The sequence below is a fragment of the Ambystoma mexicanum genome, chromosome 3q (assembly GCF_040938575.1).
Source record: "Ambystoma mexicanum isolate Mex_15411 chromosome 3q, UKY_AmexF1_1, whole genome shotgun sequence".
NCBI classification, from domain to species: Eukaryota; Metazoa; Chordata; class Amphibia; order Caudata; family Ambystomatidae; genus Ambystoma; species Ambystoma mexicanum.
In genome coordinates, this window is record NC_090926.1 from 1,111,221,152 (window position 1) to 1,111,239,155 (window position 18,004).

Here is an 18,004-nt window from a genome sequence, read left to right on the forward strand (position 1 = left end):
CTGTTAACCTTTTTCCTTCCCTAACCTTTTCCTTTTTCACAACCTCAGAATGTATCAAGTACCAAAAAGTGATATATAAATGCCAGTACTGCCGAGTCACCCCAGGGTGTAGGAAATGTATTGATGGCATCTCTAATGAGTATCTACTTGATTAAACTAAAACTGAGAAGTTTTTTTTGATTGTTGCATATTGCCCTTTTGAAAGAAGGCTTATTTAAAACGGACCATTAATTAAATAACTATTTTACTAGAAAACCTCGAGTATTAGTGTTATTTGGATACTTGTATGTGTGGCTTTCGATGCTACAGCTCACATTTACACTTCTTGAGATAGGTCTGGCTGCCCAGTCACTCTACCAACATATGTAGTACAGACCTTTACCAATACTTGGGTTAGCTAATACCAACAGGTCAACACTGGTGTAGACTCCCAAAGGGTTACTACATACAATCTTGCCTAACAGTGGTCTAGCTCCAACTCTGACGGTCATGCGCTTAGCCAAGCAGAGTATCAGGGGATAGATCTCTCTCCTCTTCAGGTGCCTCCCTCTGGAATGGCCTCCCTGCGTCTCTCAGACTTGAGCCAGATCTCTTAAATTGCGGAAGCTTCTCAAGACCTTCCTTTTCTCTTTTTCTTTCCCTCTACCCCCATCCCCTGCTAATGTCCCCTTCTGCCTCTTGACTGGCTGCCAGGGTCCCTCACTTTTACGGGGCGCCAGACCCCCCAACCCCCCCGCCCCAATCCAGTCTACCCCTGCACTTGGTCTCCCCTGATCCTCACCCCCCTCAAACGGCACTTGCCCTTCCGGGCCCCTCTCCCTGTACTAGCTTGGCTGGGCCTGAATCCTTGTAGCTCTTTCAACCCCTGCACCCTCTGCGTTCCCCTGGGTCTGTCCACCTGGGCTCCATAGGCACTCACTTTTTTCCACAGGCCCTAGTCCCGACCGGCACTCCCTCCTCCTCGCCACTCCCCTACACTTGCACCATCCGAATTTCACAAGGCCTAGTAGGATTGTTAGTTTTGTCCTCCTTTTCCCCTCCCCATCCATCTCCCTCCGTCTTGTTGCGCCAAACTAAACACATTGTGTATTGGTGCAATATAAATACCCAATAAATAAAATAAATTGCCCAGAGGCCAGCAGTGTGTGGCAAATGCCACGACCAATCAGCAGACCTCATGCACTGAAGCATGGCAGTGTAGGGGTGTACACAACTTCAGGCAGCACGTTGTCACGGACATGATGGGGAGGCGGTTTCAGATGCACCAATGAAATGGCAGCTTGCGATGTTTGACGGAGAGGGCAGAGCTATAAGTAGACTTAATCATGGCATCGGTTGTAGCCAGATTGTGGATAGCTACGTACTGGTATAAGGGAGTGTCCCCTACATGTCGACAGTGGCTGAACATGTCAGACTGGCAAAAAACGGAATTTGCGTTGATGCTGCCTGCTCGAAGTAGACCAAAAGATATGGGTCCCTTTGAGAGGTTTCTTGGACAGGGGTCCATCCAAGGGTACACCTGCCAGCTCCGCAGGGGTGTCCAAGGGATGGGGTGTGGGTGATGAACCAGGGACTGTAGGAATAGATAACTACCCAGAAAGTATCCCACATAGCGGCACCGTGGTTGTGGGGCATATGGATGGGGAATTCCCATGTTGAAATATCAGATTGAAGGATGGCAAGATCGACACAATGCATGTGGGCAATGCCTGCAATTCCAATGCAACATGAATTCATGTGTGGCATCTCTGTTGGACTAGTTGGGACACTGCAGTAGTTATTTGAAACTAAGGTTATGAATAATAAACACATACAAAAAATGGTAACAAGTTGTGTCACTTCTAGTGGTTTTACTGGGTAGCATTTCACATCGATATTTTAGTATTTCAAAAAGGCTGACTTATGAACGATTCCTTTCCAGAAGAGTCAGGCGTGTTGGCATACATCAAGAGGTAAAATGCGGCTGAACTGAGTTATACTTCCGAACATTTAGTTAGATTTTGTTTTTTGTAGTTTGCTGTGGCGGTTAAAAATGTGAATTAAAACTGTGAGACTTTATTGTGATGCCTTCTGGTAGGGTGATCAGATAGGTTATAGTGCATTTGTGATGCGGATTTCAATGTGGTGTGAGAGCTGCCCGAGTTTTAGGAATTTGGGGATTGCAACATTGTCAGATTACTTTTAAGCAAGTCTGGAAGAGAGCCATTTCGAAGGTCAACCAACGTACCCGCTTATTTCCATTTTGATTAGATAAATATTTCAATAGGTCACATGCCAGTGTGTGTGTTTGGTCTTCCAACGGAAATTGAGTTTGTACAGTATAACAGACATAACATGATAAGAGTATAAGTGCACAGAATATTATATTCAAAAGAGCAAGTGTAAAACGACCCCCCCAGCCCCCTACCCGTCCACTAGAGCAGCATACTCACCTCACATACATAGCCTCCCACGTAGCTGTGGCACTTTGCCCCATTGTGACACTGGTTGGGCTGACACTGGTCCACCTCCTTTTCGCAATAGCTGCCAGTGTACCCCCCCATGCAAATGCACTGGTGCGTGCTGCCAGCATTAATGCAGGAGCCCCCATGTTCACACAGGTTGTCTAGCCTCACACCTGCAAGACAGGGAGCACATTACAGTCATGGCGAGCAACAATGACATCATTAAGCACAAACTGAATTGATGAAAACTAAACATGGTAAAGATTAGTCATTTTTCCTTTTAACAACATTTCCTCCATCACCTTAAGTGCCAGGTTATTATGCAAGTCTATTCAAAAGGGACGAGCATACTCATCCGTGACACTTAGGGGTTGCTACCCCCATCATTTTTATCTATTGATATTTTCAAGACAAAATTCCTATTTTGGGGATACTAAGGTCACCTTTTATTTCTCAAAAAACCCCCCCACCCCATTATTGGATCCCTCATTTCTATTTTGGTGGCCTGATGGACCCAAGTACCCCTGCCATTGCAACCACTTTTCAACACCTTAGCGTTGATTACATGGTCTAGAGTACACCCATAAGGCACCCAACCCCAGGGATGCCTACTAAGTATGCCATTTGTGCACTAAGGTGGTTCTATATCCCTACATGTTTTTTAGGGTGTAGGTAGGTGACAGCTGAACCTTACCTTTGCTTTCACCAGGAGAGCAAGCCATTTTGCTGCGTTGTTAGCCTAAGGTATTTGTTTTTTAATGCTCTCGTCATTTTGTGGTTTAGCGCATCCTTTGTTCTAGAGAAACAAGTAGGCTTATATTGCCCATATGTGAAGCCCCTTTATTGGTTTCAACTGGTTTAGACCAGGATACAAAGATGGGCTCTGCCTCCCACATCCTGTTGAGGTGACAATCCTAAGGACCAACAAGATTTGTTGGACACCAACCCTCCCACCCCCTTACCTGCCTTTACTCACTCTTGTTGCTGGATACTTGACAGAACAGGGTCCCCCTTACCTGCTTGAACATTTTCTGCAATTGCTGCATTTTTAGTCACTCATCTGGCCCAGACCCCCAGCACTTTTGCTGGACATTAGGACTTTTAATTTCTAACCTGGAGAAAGTGTAACCCTTCCCCCCCCCCCACTCTCACGTATTTTTCAGTGATTTGGACTGTGTTTCTTTTAACTTTGGAGTCTGACAAACTCCATAGGCATCATCTTTACATTGTGTCACACAGTACCTTCAGTCCAGTGGCACAGGGAAGAGTCTCAGATTTCCCAAAAGTTTAAATACCTTCTCTTGATGAAACAACTGTTTCCAAGAGCAGTTAAGTGAAATTGACTTTACTTACAATTTGTAACTTTCTAGACCCAGCACACACTATCTTACAATAGGGTGATCGGAGGTTACTTAGTATCCCCTTTGTCTAGTTTCTCATGTAACATTTTTAGGTTAGCCTTTCTACAATTAATGGCTGGTGGCAGTGGTTTACTTTTGTTTACTACCATTTTGTGTTTTTACCGCGGGCTGCGTTCGCAGCTGCAGTAAGGCACCCATGGGTACCCATTTTGTCAAAATGGCCCGGTCTTGTTTCGCCATTTCTTGCTGGAAAGGTCTTTCTCGCAATTTACTGTACCCCAAACCAGGTTTGGTCCCTTTGTTTTGCTTTGGTGGGATTCACGAGTTAAGCCTGCCTCTGGCTCCAGCGTGTCTGGCAGGGGCGGAGGTAAGGGAGGTGCCTGAAACTCCGTGCTTAATCCCCTTGGTTACAGGAATGCACCCAAAGGTGATTGGCCTGCTGGCTGTTCTTGGAGTGTGTGATTGACAGCTACGCTGGAATGAATGAGAGAAACCTGCATCAAAGGCTAGGCTTTTTTCTTGGAAGGCAGAGTCAACCAAGGGACAAAGGAATCCAAAGAACTTCTTGGAAGAGACGCCTGCTGCAACTCCTGTACCGTTGGTTTGCCCGGTGAAGCCCTGCTACTGTGCTGAAGCCCTGAATCTGCCTCGACTAGAGAAGTCCTGCAAGGATGACTTCTCCCCTTGTGTTGCTGGGACCAATCAACCCCAAAGTGAACTCGCCTGGACATCCTCTAAGTGCCAGGGAGAGGAACACCAGATTGAGGGCATCACTTAAGTCCGACCCCAAGATTTCGACAGATCCTCCGGACTCCCAGGAAGCAGGACTGACCAAGCCTCAGCCACCTCAACAGAGTGCTGGACCCCAGATGCAAGAAAAGTCCATAGTGGTAGCCGAGAAACGAAGTGGTGCTGTCTGCTGAGATGCAAGGAGCTGAAACCGCAAAGGGCTGCTGAATTGAAGTTTGCCCTTTGCTACTGCTGACCTCCCCATTGTAGTGCAGGAGTACTCAGACGTCCTCCCTCTTGTCCCCATGACTGAGGCCCAGGAACAATAGGATATGCAGAGCTGCACAGGAACAGAAGCCAGCTGGAACCATTTCTTCTAACCAAAAGGTACTGTAAAACTAAGGGGACTTACCTCTTGTGTAGCCTTACTTGTTCTCAGTTGAGACTTGTCTTGGTTGCTTTTGCAGAGTTGCTTGCAGCTTTGTCCCTCACAAGCCTCCCAGCTTGTGGCCTTACATTGATTCGACTTCTTCTACAAAGACTTCTAAAACATTGTGCAAGACGTTTACTTACCTGAAAGAAGTGCTTCAGTTCACCTAGACTTGTGCTCAATTAACGTTGGCTGGCCTGGCTCCCTGAAAGACTCTTCTTACCTCAGACTGAGTTTTACCTTTCCTCCAGGAAAGGGTTAATTTACTTTGCATTGGGGGTTAAAAAGTACTTCCCTGCTTCAGAATATTTGTTTTATCTTGGTTATATTCTTAAACCCTTTTTCTTTGACACCAATCTCAGTATTGCTCTAAATATACCAGTGATGTTTTAATGTCCACAGTGTTCTAGTTATTTAAGTCACCTCAAGGTGTAGGAATCATCTGTGTGCCATCCCAAATGGGTACCTGCTGATTTAGAGAAACTAAGTGTGTATTTTGAAGTGTATTTGTGTGTTGCTGATATATTGCCCCTTCTGAGGAAGGCTGACTGAAGTTAATTTTTTAATCAAGAAAACTTGAGTACGTTTATTTGAATACTGGTCACTAAACCTCTGTGTAAGAACACTACTGCTCGCATTGACCCCTCTTGAGATAAGCCTGGCTGCTCAGCCACAGAACCAACCTGTATAGTACAGGCCTATACCAAAGGTTGGGTTCCTATTGCCAGGAGGTCAAGGTTGCTGTAGTCTCCCAAAGGGTACTGCACACACCCTTGCCTAACACAGGTATCTAACTCTTAGCATCAGTCTGTACTACTCATGGAACCTTGGTAGAGTGGCCGAGCAGTCAGGTTCATCATAAGAGGAACATGTGAGCTGTAGGCAAGTACACTGAACTCAGTAATGCAATTCAAAGAAACACTTACACAATACATTTATATAAAATATATATTAAATATACACAAGAGCTGTTTTAAAATACTTTTAAACCAAAACACATAGGATTGTAGATAATTTTCAAAGGCTGCTGCTTAGTTTGTAGTTGCTTGCCGTTACAGTTGTCACAGCTTTTGACACCGACAGTTCTTCCATATTATCGGTAATAAGGCGCACACACAAAGCTATATGATAATTATATTTAGTTTGCAAAACCACATAAGAAAGTATTTTTGGAAGGAAAACAGTTGGTTGGTTTGTTTTATTCATTTATAATGCGCACCAGAACCGAGGGTAAGAGCAGTACAGATTATGTCTCGGGAGGATAGCACAGCGGCAGCGTGCGCGTCTTGGAAGCAAGACGACACGGAGCAACAACAGGTTCGATCCCCGGGTCCGCGCTTAGAAACCTCTGAGTGTTTAAGCGCGTTATAAATACGTAACTAAGACAAAAAAAAAAAAAAAAAAAAAAAAAAACACAATTACGCAACTAAGAAAAATAAACAATTCCTGTAACAGCGCCTCGATGCCTGCGGGCTGTGTGAGCGCTTTATAAATGTAAAATTAAATTACATGGGTTACAAAAGTTACAATTTACAATATGTACAACATATGAGCAGGAAAGGCAGTAATACAGTAACTTATATACAGTAGGTTATATACAGGAGATTGCCGGTAGTGTAACATCAGGCCAGTGCAATCCAGAACAAATGACAGTGTACAGGCTGTATCAAGGCAGGAGGATGGCAGGGGGCGCTGGCTGGCAGATCTATTGCTTCCGATGGTTAGCCAAATAGTAGCAGAGCTTAAGATTCTAGGGTCAGTTTTGGTGCAAGTTACAGCATTTAAAGTCCAATTCTCAACTGTTAGGGAGAATTCTCATAAATGTGCTAATTCCCTTCACCTTAGAGACCCCCAGCAACTTCGCTGGATTTTGAGGACTTGATTTTTTTACCTGGAGAGAGAGTGAGCCTTTTTTCCCCACAATCATGTATTTTGATGTGTGTTTTACTCTTGTGTTCGTTGATTATGGAGTTTTAGATAACTCCATAGGCATCTTCTCATGCATGTGTTACACAGCACCCTGAGTGCAGTAGCAAAGGGATGCCTTTTAGACTTCCCAAAGGTTTAAATACCTTCTCTGGGATAAACTACTGTTTCCCTGAGAATGTAAGGGGAAATTGACTTTACTAGTCTTTTCAAATTCCTAGGCCCAGCACACACTATAATAGAGTGCTGGAGGGGTTACCTAGTATCCCCTGTGTCTATATACACATGTAGCAGTTAAATGCTACTCTTTCCTATCGAAATGGCTGGTGGCAGTGGTTTTACAACGAACTACCATGATTTTTCCCCAACGGCGAACAACGGTAGCGTTAAATCGCAGGAGCCATGTTTTTCAAGATGGCACCTGAGCCCCCTCTGTAAAAACAGGCCCGGTCTTTTTTCGCGGTTTCTTTTTGGAAAGGTCCTTCTCTGCACGCCAAAACAGGTTTGGTCCCTTTGTTCCATCGCCTTTGGCGGGCTTCGGGACTGAAGACCGCCTCTGGCGCCAGAGTGTCTGGGGTGGGCAAAAAGTGAGGGAGGTGCCCGAAACTCCATGTGCTTAGTCTCCTAGGAGACCCAAATGCACACTGGCGTGATTGGCTGGCTGACTGTCCGGCAAGGACAGCCACCCTGCTGGGCGAGTGGCAGCTAGGCTGGAATGAATGGGAGAGAACTGAATAAAAGGCGCGTCTCTTGGCTTGGAAGGCAGAGTCGACCACTGGAACGAAAGAACCGAAGACCAGCTCGAAGAGGATGGCTGCTGCAACTCCTGGACTGTTGGTTTTTCCGGTGAAGCCCTGCTGCAGGTCCGAATTGCCAAGTTCATCTCAACAGAGAAGCCCCTTCAAGGACGACTTCTTCCTTTGAGTTGGTGGGACCAATCAACTCGCAAGCCACCTGGAAACCATTCTCAGAGCTGGTTAGGTTTAACCAGGGAGAGGGACACCAGCTTGTGTGCTTGACTACAGCTACTGGAACTGAAGATCTTCCAATTGCCAGCTTTTTGACTAGTCCCCGTGCAGTGCAGGAGCCCCTACGCCCTCCCTCTTGTCACCACGACAGACTCGGGAACAGCGAGATCTGCAGGAATAGACCTCTTCAGCTGCATCTTTTTCTTCATATTAAGGTACTGTGAAAACCCTATTGAGAGTGCTTGCCTCTCGCAGTGAAAGTTTGTCAAACTTTCCTAACTTGCAGGGGTTAATCAGCTTGTGACCCAACATGTGATTCTTTCTTTCGCAAACTACTTCAGAGAACTTTGGCAAAGACTTTACCGTTTACTACCAGAACTGCTCTTTCCTACCAACACACTAGACCATTGACTTTGGCCTAGGCCTATTGAATTGACTTCTGATGAACTGAAACTATTTGCACTGTCTAAATAGTATTTGTAGTCTATTTTATTAACTTGTGCCTTTTTGCTCCTACTTTAAAGTAACAATGCCATTTTGCTCCCACTTCAGGGGAGCCTAAACTGTCTCAGAAGCTTGTAGAATTGTACTGAAGTTTGTGTATAATATTTAGTTGCCTCCTAGTGAATGTTTTCTAACTGACTGAAATAAACTAATAAGTGTTTTACCAAGAAACCTTGAGTGCAATTGTCTACTTGAAACACTGATTGAAAGACCTCTGTGTAACATTTACTGCTCACATTCCCTCTTGAAATAAGCCCGGCTGCTCAGCTCCGCTACCAAAAACTGTAGTACAGACTTGTATCAAAGGTTGGTTTTACTTACACCTGTAGTCCCAATTGTGTGTGGTGGTCCCAGAGGGTACTGCATACAATTTTGCCTAACATCAACCCTAGCTAAAAGGCAGTTCCGAGCGGGCTCTAAGTCTTACAAAGCAGCAGAATAGCAAAGGTTCCTGTGGATACTTTCAATCTCTAGTTAAGGATACTAGCAGAATAACTCCATGGTGGAGACCCTCTTAACGGATTCACGAAAGGGACACAAGCAGAAGCTTGGGTCAGAGGTAAGAGTGGACACCCTGGACACCTCTGCAAGCAATACCTTTTCTCCCCACAGTACTTTTGGTAGGAAAGAATGGTTGTAGCTGGATTCTCTCCATGAGGCATTGCTGGAACCGCCCTCCAGCTTCTTTGGTCTGGTGACGAAATGCAGGATCATGGACAAGATTTCAGCAGAAATCTCGAAAGGGGACCTCCGGCATGGATCTCATCAGCTTCTCTGGTCAGTGCGGTTTTGGCACCTTTTCTGTAGCAAAGAACACAATTTGCCCGGTCATTCTTCTTCGATTCCTGGAGTCCTGCACTCTGGTGAGGGGACTTGGATGAGTTGGATTGGGTCTCTGGAGGTTCACCTGGAGCTCAGCAAAGACTTGGACGGATTTGGCCTTGGCAAGACAGTGCAGTCCAATTGGGTCGGAGGTCTCCTGGTATTCGCAGTTTGCAGCTCTGGAACGCCATAGTACCTCAGTCGATGGCTCAGATTGCAGTACGTCACAGAGCTGGTTGGTTCCACCAGCCGAAGGGAAGGAGTCATCTTCATATTTCCTCTGTCGCATAGGAAACGGGGTCAGGACAGAGGTGGTCGATTCATGGTGTTACAAAGGGTCTGCAGGCGCTTCTGGTTGTCTTCTTTGGTTACTTCAGTTTCCAGTGGTCGACTTGCCTTTCACCTCAGGAACCTCACCTTTTATTCAGTTTCTCTCAGCAGATTGTGTGCTGCAAAAGCTAAACACAGATGCCTTAAAAGAGATGCGGTAAGTGGACTCCGTAGTGTTTGGGAGAATTCTAATTTCTGTGCTCTTTCCCTTCAACCTTAGAGACCCACAGCTCTTTTGCTGGACTCTAGGACTTTTTAAATTTTAACCCTGGAATGAGTGGGAACTTTTGCTCACTCATGTGTTTTGACCCGATTTGGATTATGTGTTTCCACTGTTTTTGGAGTCTGGCAAACTCCATAGGCATCTAATTTTCGTATGGTGACACCCAGCATCCTCAGTGCAGAGTCACTGAGAAATCCTTTAGATTTCTCACATGGTTTAAATACAATTTGTGTGAACTACTGTTTGCAAGATTAGTAAAGTGAAATTGACTTTACTTACCTTTTCTCTTTGTAGGCCCAGCAGACACCATCTTATGTGGAGGCCTGGGGGTTACATAGTAGCCTCTTATCCTACACTACTTTAAATGGCTGGTGGCAGTGGTTCAACTGTTCCTACTATTGTGCTTTTCTACCGCAGGCTGAATCCTTAGCTGCAGTATAGCACCAGTGGGTGACCATGTTTGTCAAAATTGGCACGGCTGTCTTTTTTCGCCATTTTCTGTTTGTAAGGCTTCCTTGGGTTTTACTCTGCGTGCCAAGCCAGGTTTGAGCCCTTTGTTTGGCCTTTGGCGGGCTTCAGTCCTGAAACCCGCCTCTGGCTCCAGTGTGTCTGGAAGAGCAGGAGGTGAGGGAGGTTCCCAAAATGCCCCTGTCCTTTGTCTATAGGTGTGCATGAATGCAACCAGTCCTGATTGGCTGGTTGTCCTTTCAGGACAGCCACCCTGCAGTTTGAGTGACAGCCTAGGCTGTGCATGAATGGGAGAAACCTGCTTAAAAAGGCAAGGCTTTTGGGGCTGAAGAGAGTCGAGCACCGGGAAGAACAACCTGCTTGCTCCATCCACCTTGACCGTTGAATTGTCCGGTAAAGCCCTGTTGCTGTGCTGAAACTCTTCTAATCGACAAGAGAAGCTCCAGTGGGACCAACTCACCCAGAGATGAACGCCACTGGACCACCTTCCCCAACTGGCTGTACTTCTTTGCTGCTGCAGGAACAGAGTGCCAGGGGTCGAGAAATCCGTAGTCGAGGGCAATGTCTGTGATCCAGCCAGAAGCTCCAGGAGTCTACCCAGCCCCCTCAGAAGCAGGACGACCAGAGCTCGAGTCCTCTCACCAGAGTGCAGGACTCAGGTGGTGAAGGAAGCCCAACCGGTATCCAAGAGCTGCAGTGGTGCTGTTTACTGAGCGCTGAAACCACAAAGTGCTGCTAACCTGAAAAGAACCCGTAGCTGCCGCCGAACACCAAATTGCTGCCGCAGGAGTCCCCCAGACATCCTCCCTCTTGTCCCCACGAATGAGGTCCAGGAATGCAGGATCTGCATCGCTGCAACCAGACAGAAGCCAGCTGGACCATTCTTCTTCTAACCAAAGGTACAATTCGGACTTAGTTATTTTGCTAGAGTTTATTTCAGCTCTACCATGCACAAGTGTAACAGCTTGTGACCCTACTGTGATTTTTCTTCCACAAACTCTGTGCAATACTGTCATCTAAGGAGTGTCTCAGCTCCATAGACTGTGCTCCAATTGACTTTGGCTGTCCTGGCTCCCTACAGACTCATCTAGTCCATTTGACTTTGATATTTACTGTCCCTCATAGGTGATTACTTGGTTTTTACCTATTATTGCTGGGAAAGGTTTACATCTTACAATGAAGTCTAGATAAAAAGTGCTCACATGCTCAGAGACCCTGTTTAACCTTTTTCCTTCCCTTAACCTTTCCTTTCTACCAACCTCAGAATTTACAAAGTTTACTAGTGATATATCAATGCCATTAGTGTCCTTGTTAGTGAAGTCACCCCAGGGTGTAGGCAGTGTGTAAGAAGCATGTTTAATTTAATCTCGGGTGTTTAAATGCCTAAATGGATTGGCACCAACTTACTTAACTGAAGCGGTGTCACCCCACACAGGTTTTAAGTTCAGAAGACCAATGCCTTCTCATTATTCCGAGGTCAAACTGTGTTACAAGAGGAGATTGCAGCTTCTCAATTCCTGGACGCAGATTATGGAATAGTCTTCTGCTCAATTTAAGAAGGGCAAATTCTTTATTGATCTTTAGAGCAGGTTTAAAAACCTATTTATTGAAATAGATACCACTTTCATGTGACCATTTGGTGAATTATACTGGCATAAACCAACAATTATCTGGCTGATTTTTATATTCTATTCAGCCAGTGTTCCATCTGCGCCAGGATTCAATTGTTTGTTGTGTGCACAATATAAATCTATCAAAATCAAAAAAAATCAAATCTCTGAAGAGTATCTACTAGCTTTGTGTTGATTCTGGAAAAGTATATGAAAGTGTATTTGATTGCTACATATATTGCCCTTTTTAAAGAATGCTTAAACAAAAACCTTGAGTATAAGTGTTACTTGGCTACTTGTATTTGTGGATTTCATTGCTACAGCTCTACATCTCACATTTACCCCTCTTTAGATGAGCCTGGCTGCTCAATCACACTACCAACTTGTGTAGTACAGGCCTAGAACAAAGGGTGGGTTACCTAATACCAGGAGGACAAGGGTTGTGTAGTCTCCCACACGGCTACTACATCAATTTGTGCCTATCAGACCCTACAGGTGATTTCTACAAAACGCTCCAATTTTGTGCAAGACTGATTAACTACGAAGTGCCTCAGCTCCATAGACTGCTAGACGATATGAATTTGGGCTACAATCTATTGAGTCAGTAATGTTATGAAAGTCCCTTTCACTGTATCAGAAGTGTATTGAACCAGGTAAGGTTTGGCCCTGGGAAATTCTAAAGAATAGAGATAAGATGGGTAGGGAATTTATCCTTCAAACCTGGAAAGAACAAAGTAGTGAACTATGTAAGCTGGGGATCTCAGAGGACCAGTTAGTATCCAATCCTGAGAAAGTAAAATAACTTATCAGGTCAGACTGGATTGATACCTTGATGAAAAGGTCAACATACAAAATGGCTTTGGAGCTGGTAGGGGATAATAGACCGGCCAAGTAAGCTTCTGCCTATCTTTTGAAATTCCGGAGTTTAAATACAGGAACTTATTCCTAGGACTGAGATTAAACATTCTACCAACTAAAGAGGTAATGAACTATAGGAAGCAAACTGATGAAACTGGCTCAACATGTAGTTACTGTAAAGTCCAGGGGAAGATTGAGACGTTTAAGCATTTAATGAAAGAGTGTCAGGACTTAATCTCCTTGAGAAGAAATTATCTTGCAGATTCTGGGGCCCAAAGGACTTAATGTACAATAGAAGAATTGTGTAGTATGTTGGCCTCCCTGAAATTTATGGAAAAGGTTCTAGGGATACAAGGGAAGGGAGGAGGAGGTTTGGTTTCTGAGATTTTATTTGTCATGAGTTTTTATATTATTTTTAAGGGAAATGGATGGGATTCAAATTTTTTTTTCATTATTGTGGGAGGAGTGTGTGGATGATTGAAGGTTAAGTTGGTTTTAAAGGGAGGTTATTTTCGTTTTCTCTTTTTGAAAGGTTTGTAATAAACCATATCAACTAAAAAATGAGGAGAAATCGACTGTGCTCCAATTGATAATGGCTGTCCTGGCTCCCTGCACTCTTCTAGTCCATTGACTGATATTTTCAGCCCCTCAGAGGTGGTAACTTGTTTTTTAGACTGTTAATGCTAGCAAAGGTTTTGTCTAGATTTCGTTAGAAGATTTAAGTATACTCACATGCCTTGAGCACATGTTTAACCCTTTTCTTTCCTTTAACCTTTCCTGTATGATTTTCTGCAACCTCACAATCTGCAAAGGGTACCATTGATTTATTAATGACATAAGAGTCCTTAAGAATGAAGTCACGGTTAGGCAAAGTTTGAATGCAGTACCCTCTGGGAACACTACAAGCAACTATGACTACAGGTATAGGCAACCCAACCACAGTTTTGGTAGTGTGAGTGTGTTGAGCAGCCAGGCCTATCTCAAGAGGGGAACTGTGAGCTGTAGTGGAGTTACAAAGTTTCACTGTTACAGGTATTCAAATAAACTCTTACACTCACGGTTTCTTGCATAAACAATTATTAATTTATCAATTAGTTATAAAGCCTTCGTTAGAAGGGAGCAATATACTAGTAACATACAAATACACTTCAATACTGTACACTGAGTTTATGAATCAGATAAGACCCTTTTGGGATGGCCCACAGACAACCTACACCCACAGGTGACTTCAGTAACAAGCGTGCTAGGGACATTAATATCTTACTGTTGGCATTCAGAACACTAAAAAATTGCTAAAAGGCAAAGGTTATTAGAACACAAGAAATTACAAATATTCTTAAACAGGGCAAATACTTTCAGATAGCACTTGGAAGAGTCATTCAATTCAAATGGGCTAAGACAGTCAATGGACAAAAGCCTTCGTATAGGATGCTGCACTTCAGGTAAGTAAATGGAAAAGTCTTTGCACAAGTTCTTAGGAGTCTTTGATAAAAAGAAGAATCAAATGTAGGGGCATAAGCTGATTAGACGTGCGAGTTGCAGAAGTTACAAGCATTTCCACAGTAAGAGGCAAGTTCTCTTAGACTTGTTTTACAGTACCTTGGCAAAGAAGAAAACATGCAGCTGACGACTTCTGTTCCTGTGCAGCTCTGCAGTTCTCACTGTTCTTGGACCTCAGTTGTGGGGACAAGAGGGAGGACGTCGGTGGGACTCCTGCTCTGGCAAACCGGCAAACTTTATTTTCAGTGGCTGTTTAGCGTTTCAGCTCCTTGCGGTACAGCAAATAGCAAAAAGCGCGGTTCCTGGCTGTCAAGGTGGACTGTCCTTACTTGTGGGGTCTCGCACTCTGCTGAGGGGGCTCATGGTTGGTCAGTCCTGCTTCGTGGGAGTCGAGGATTTCCAAAAGTTTTAGGCCAGCTTAAAAGTAATGCAGACAATCAGGTGTCCCTCTGCCTGGCTATACAGTTCCTGCAGCAACTCTGAGGAAATTCAGCCAGCTCCGAGATTTGTGTCCAGGTGGCTTACTTTGGAGTTGATTAGTCCCGCCAACTCAAAGGGAGAAGTCGTCCTTGCAGGGGCATCTGTCGATGCAAACTTGGCAAGTAGTCACTGCAGCAGGGCTTCACCGGGCAAACCAACGGTCCAGGAGTTGCAGCAGGCGTCCTCATAAAAGCTGGTCTTCGGTTCCTTCGTCCAGTGGTCGACTCTGCCTTCCAAGCCAAAAGACTCACCTTTTATTCAGTTCTCTCCCATTCATTCCAGCCTAGCTGTCACTCGCCCAGCAGGGTGGCTGTCCTTGCCGGACAGTCAGCCAACCAATCATCACAGAGTGCATTTGGGTCTCCTAGTAGACTAAGCACAGGGAGTTTTGGGAACCTTTCTAACTTCCTGCTCCCCCCAGACACTAGCGCCAGAGGCGGGTTTCTCTTCAGAAAGTTTAGGTAGATTTTCCTGTGGATGGGGGGTATGCATTTATATTACATGCACACCCGAAGAATATGCACAGGCAGGAGAAACTTTGCAATCAGTATGCAGAGCTTGGATGGCAATAAAAGGACCTCCACCTTGAGGACGTAGAAAGGTGAGAAACTGAGCGCAAATATGCAGAGAAATTTGTTACTGTAGAAGTAACAAAAGGGGAGAATGTTGTGAAGGAAATTAACCTCTTTCTCTCCCCCCGCATCCCCCCCCAGGCGCTTTAAGTAAGGCGAATCTCATAACTAAACTTGCGATGTACCAGGGGGTTAGGGGGAAGAACCCCTACACAAACAACATTAAATATAAACGCGTAGACTTAGTGTGCAAATATAAGAAAGTGCATTTCTGTAGTTATGGTAGAAAAATTCGGCCCTGCATGGCTGAATGGAAAACGCGAACCCAGCGAAGCAACCTTAACAGGCCCAAGCGCTGATGATAGAGACCCATGCTGCTAGCTCTCATAGAAACATTCCTTTGTTCCATAACTGTTGCTACAAAGTGTTATCCTGATAATGAATGCACCATGCAAGGCTGCAAGACAGTACCAGGTGCCTTGAAATACACCTTTATCGCAGCCAGGCCAAAAGCAGACCTCCAACCCCCACCCAGCCCACCATGAGTTATGACACAAAACTGCCCCAGTCCAAGACCCCTGAATTCCCCGATAGTAGGGACCTCAGACCACCAACCATAAACCCAGTGGTCATAAAAGATCTTAAAGAACACTACCATTCCACCTTATTTCATAATGACAAACTTTGTAATACGAGGTACAGGGTGGAATAAATTATAGTCCAAAGCGAGGGTGGAAGTCTTGGGTGCGGAGAGTGCGATATGGACTGAGTGAAGAATGTGTGGGTCAGCATGATCATAAGCCTCCCCCTGTGCCAGTCCCCGGGTTTACCAGGTGCATGGCACAATGATAGAGTAGCATTGTCTTACATAGTTACTAATGGCAAACTTGACCTCGATTCCCTGGAGATTAGCCCAGCTGACCCCACGTGATGGAAAACAAGCGGACGGGGCTGGGACCAATAGCAGCCTGGTATCCCCTATGGAGCAGGTTGCCCATGTATAGGGTCTCACCAACCAGCCACGCAGGTTTTTACTGTATATGTGAGGTCATTAGTGATGTGTTTCCTTATAACCTTCTTCTTGTACTATTTTTTGGCAGAATATTCTTGAGCAGTAGAGTTCTTTGATGGCCTACCTATATTTTGAGAGATTAAAACGTGTTATCCTTGCAATAATCTCTTGGTCTTTTTTCCCCTAACAGATTGTATTTTTTCCCTGGCATGAGCGTTTGTGGGCATGCCTTACATTTTTTTATTAATTTTAATGAAATTAATTCTTCCATGTTCTCAAACATAAATCAGATTAGAGTGCCTTCATAAGCATTTACCTCTGCGTGCAGCAGCCACTGAGCAGGAAACACTTGGAATATCACAGTATGCACCTGTCCAACCGCCAGGGCATTCACATTTGAAGGAGGCTCCAGTCTGCTTGCACCGACCCCCATTCTGGCAGGGAGATCTGCTGCACCAATCCAGGAAGTTCTAAAAGCAGGAGAAAAGAAAGTCTTTTAGGATTGTTACAGAACCAACGGAAAGCCTGCAATATGTACTTGGGGTCAATAAATGTTGTCAAACGGGATCTTCAATAGCTCATACAGACGGAAGCAAACATCATTGAGGTCTTAATTATTTCATTATTGCAAAGGCACAGTTTAACATTAATCTCTTCCCCAATTTGGAGACTGACTGGGGAACAATGCAGAACAGTTTGGAGATGAAGGCGAGTTGAAATGGGAGGCAAGCTGCACCTGTCAATGGGACCATTTAAATTGGGAAGGGAAGAAACGGTTCACCTTTGCGGGGTGTTAGGCAAGAATTGAGGTAGTAACAGACTACACAACACTTGTCCTCTTGGTATTAGGTAACCCACCTTTTGGTATAGGCCTGTACTACACAAGTTGGTAGTGTGACTGAGCAAACCACTGCCACCAGCCATTAAAAGTAGTGAGGGTAATATAAAATTTTTACATGAGTAAGTAGAAAAAGGGGCTACTAAGTAACCCCCCCCAGCACTCCACATAAGATGGGGTGTGCTGGACCTACAAAGAGGAAAGGTAAGTAAAGTCAATTTCCCTTTACTATTCTTGGGAACAGTAGTTCACACAAGAAAACATTTAAACCTTCTGATAAATCTAAAGGATTTCTCCGACACTGCACTGAAGGTGCTGGGTGTCACCATACAAAAAGGTAGATGCCTATGGAGTTGGTCAGACTCCAAAAAGCAAACTTATAATCCAAATCAGGTCAAAACACTTGAGTGAGAAAAAGGACCCACTCCAAGGTAAAAATGTAAAAGTCCTAAAGTCCAGCAAAAGAGCTGGGGATCTCTAAGGTGTGCGGGATTAAGCACTAAAAATGAAAATTCTCCCCAACATGGGGAGGGAAGGGGGATATGAGGGGGTGCACAGCGTAGAACTGGACATGATTTAGTGCCTTGGACAGGAAGTGTAGGTAGTGCAGGGCCTCTCACCTGAGTTGGTAAACAAATTATTTCAGCTGTGAATTGATAACCTCCCAGAATTGCAGTAGAATTGGCTTGGGGTGTCAAGTCCCCGATCATAACGCAGGGATGTCATTGGCAGCAATTGTTAAATATCTTAGTAAACTGAAATGATTCAGTATTTCTAATGAAAGTTTCAATCCATCACTGAATAAAAATTTGCTTTAGTATGGTTAAGTTAAACAAACAAAAAAAGGAACTAGACGGCGACTGTAATCCCAGATAACTAGATCCAAAAACAAATCTCCCATGTCATACAAGGAAGGGCAGAAACGTGCG

General features: G+C 44.6%; 1 protein-coding gene across 1 annotated transcript in view; it reads right to left on the reverse strand.

Moving 5' to 3' along the window:
* The window catches only part of LOC138447652 (neurogenic locus notch homolog protein 3-like), a 536,025-nt gene that overhangs the window by 123,948 nt on the left and 394,073 nt on the right, over positions 1-18,004 (reverse strand). The window contains exons 20-21 of the mRNA XM_069603876.1: positions 16,554-16,707; positions 2,433-2,617 (exon numbers count right to left, since the gene is read on the reverse strand). Of these exons, the coding sequence (XP_069459977.1) occupies positions 2,433-2,617; positions 16,554-16,707 (339 nt within the window). The remainder of the gene's footprint in view (positions 1-2,432; positions 2,618-16,553; positions 16,708-18,004) is intronic.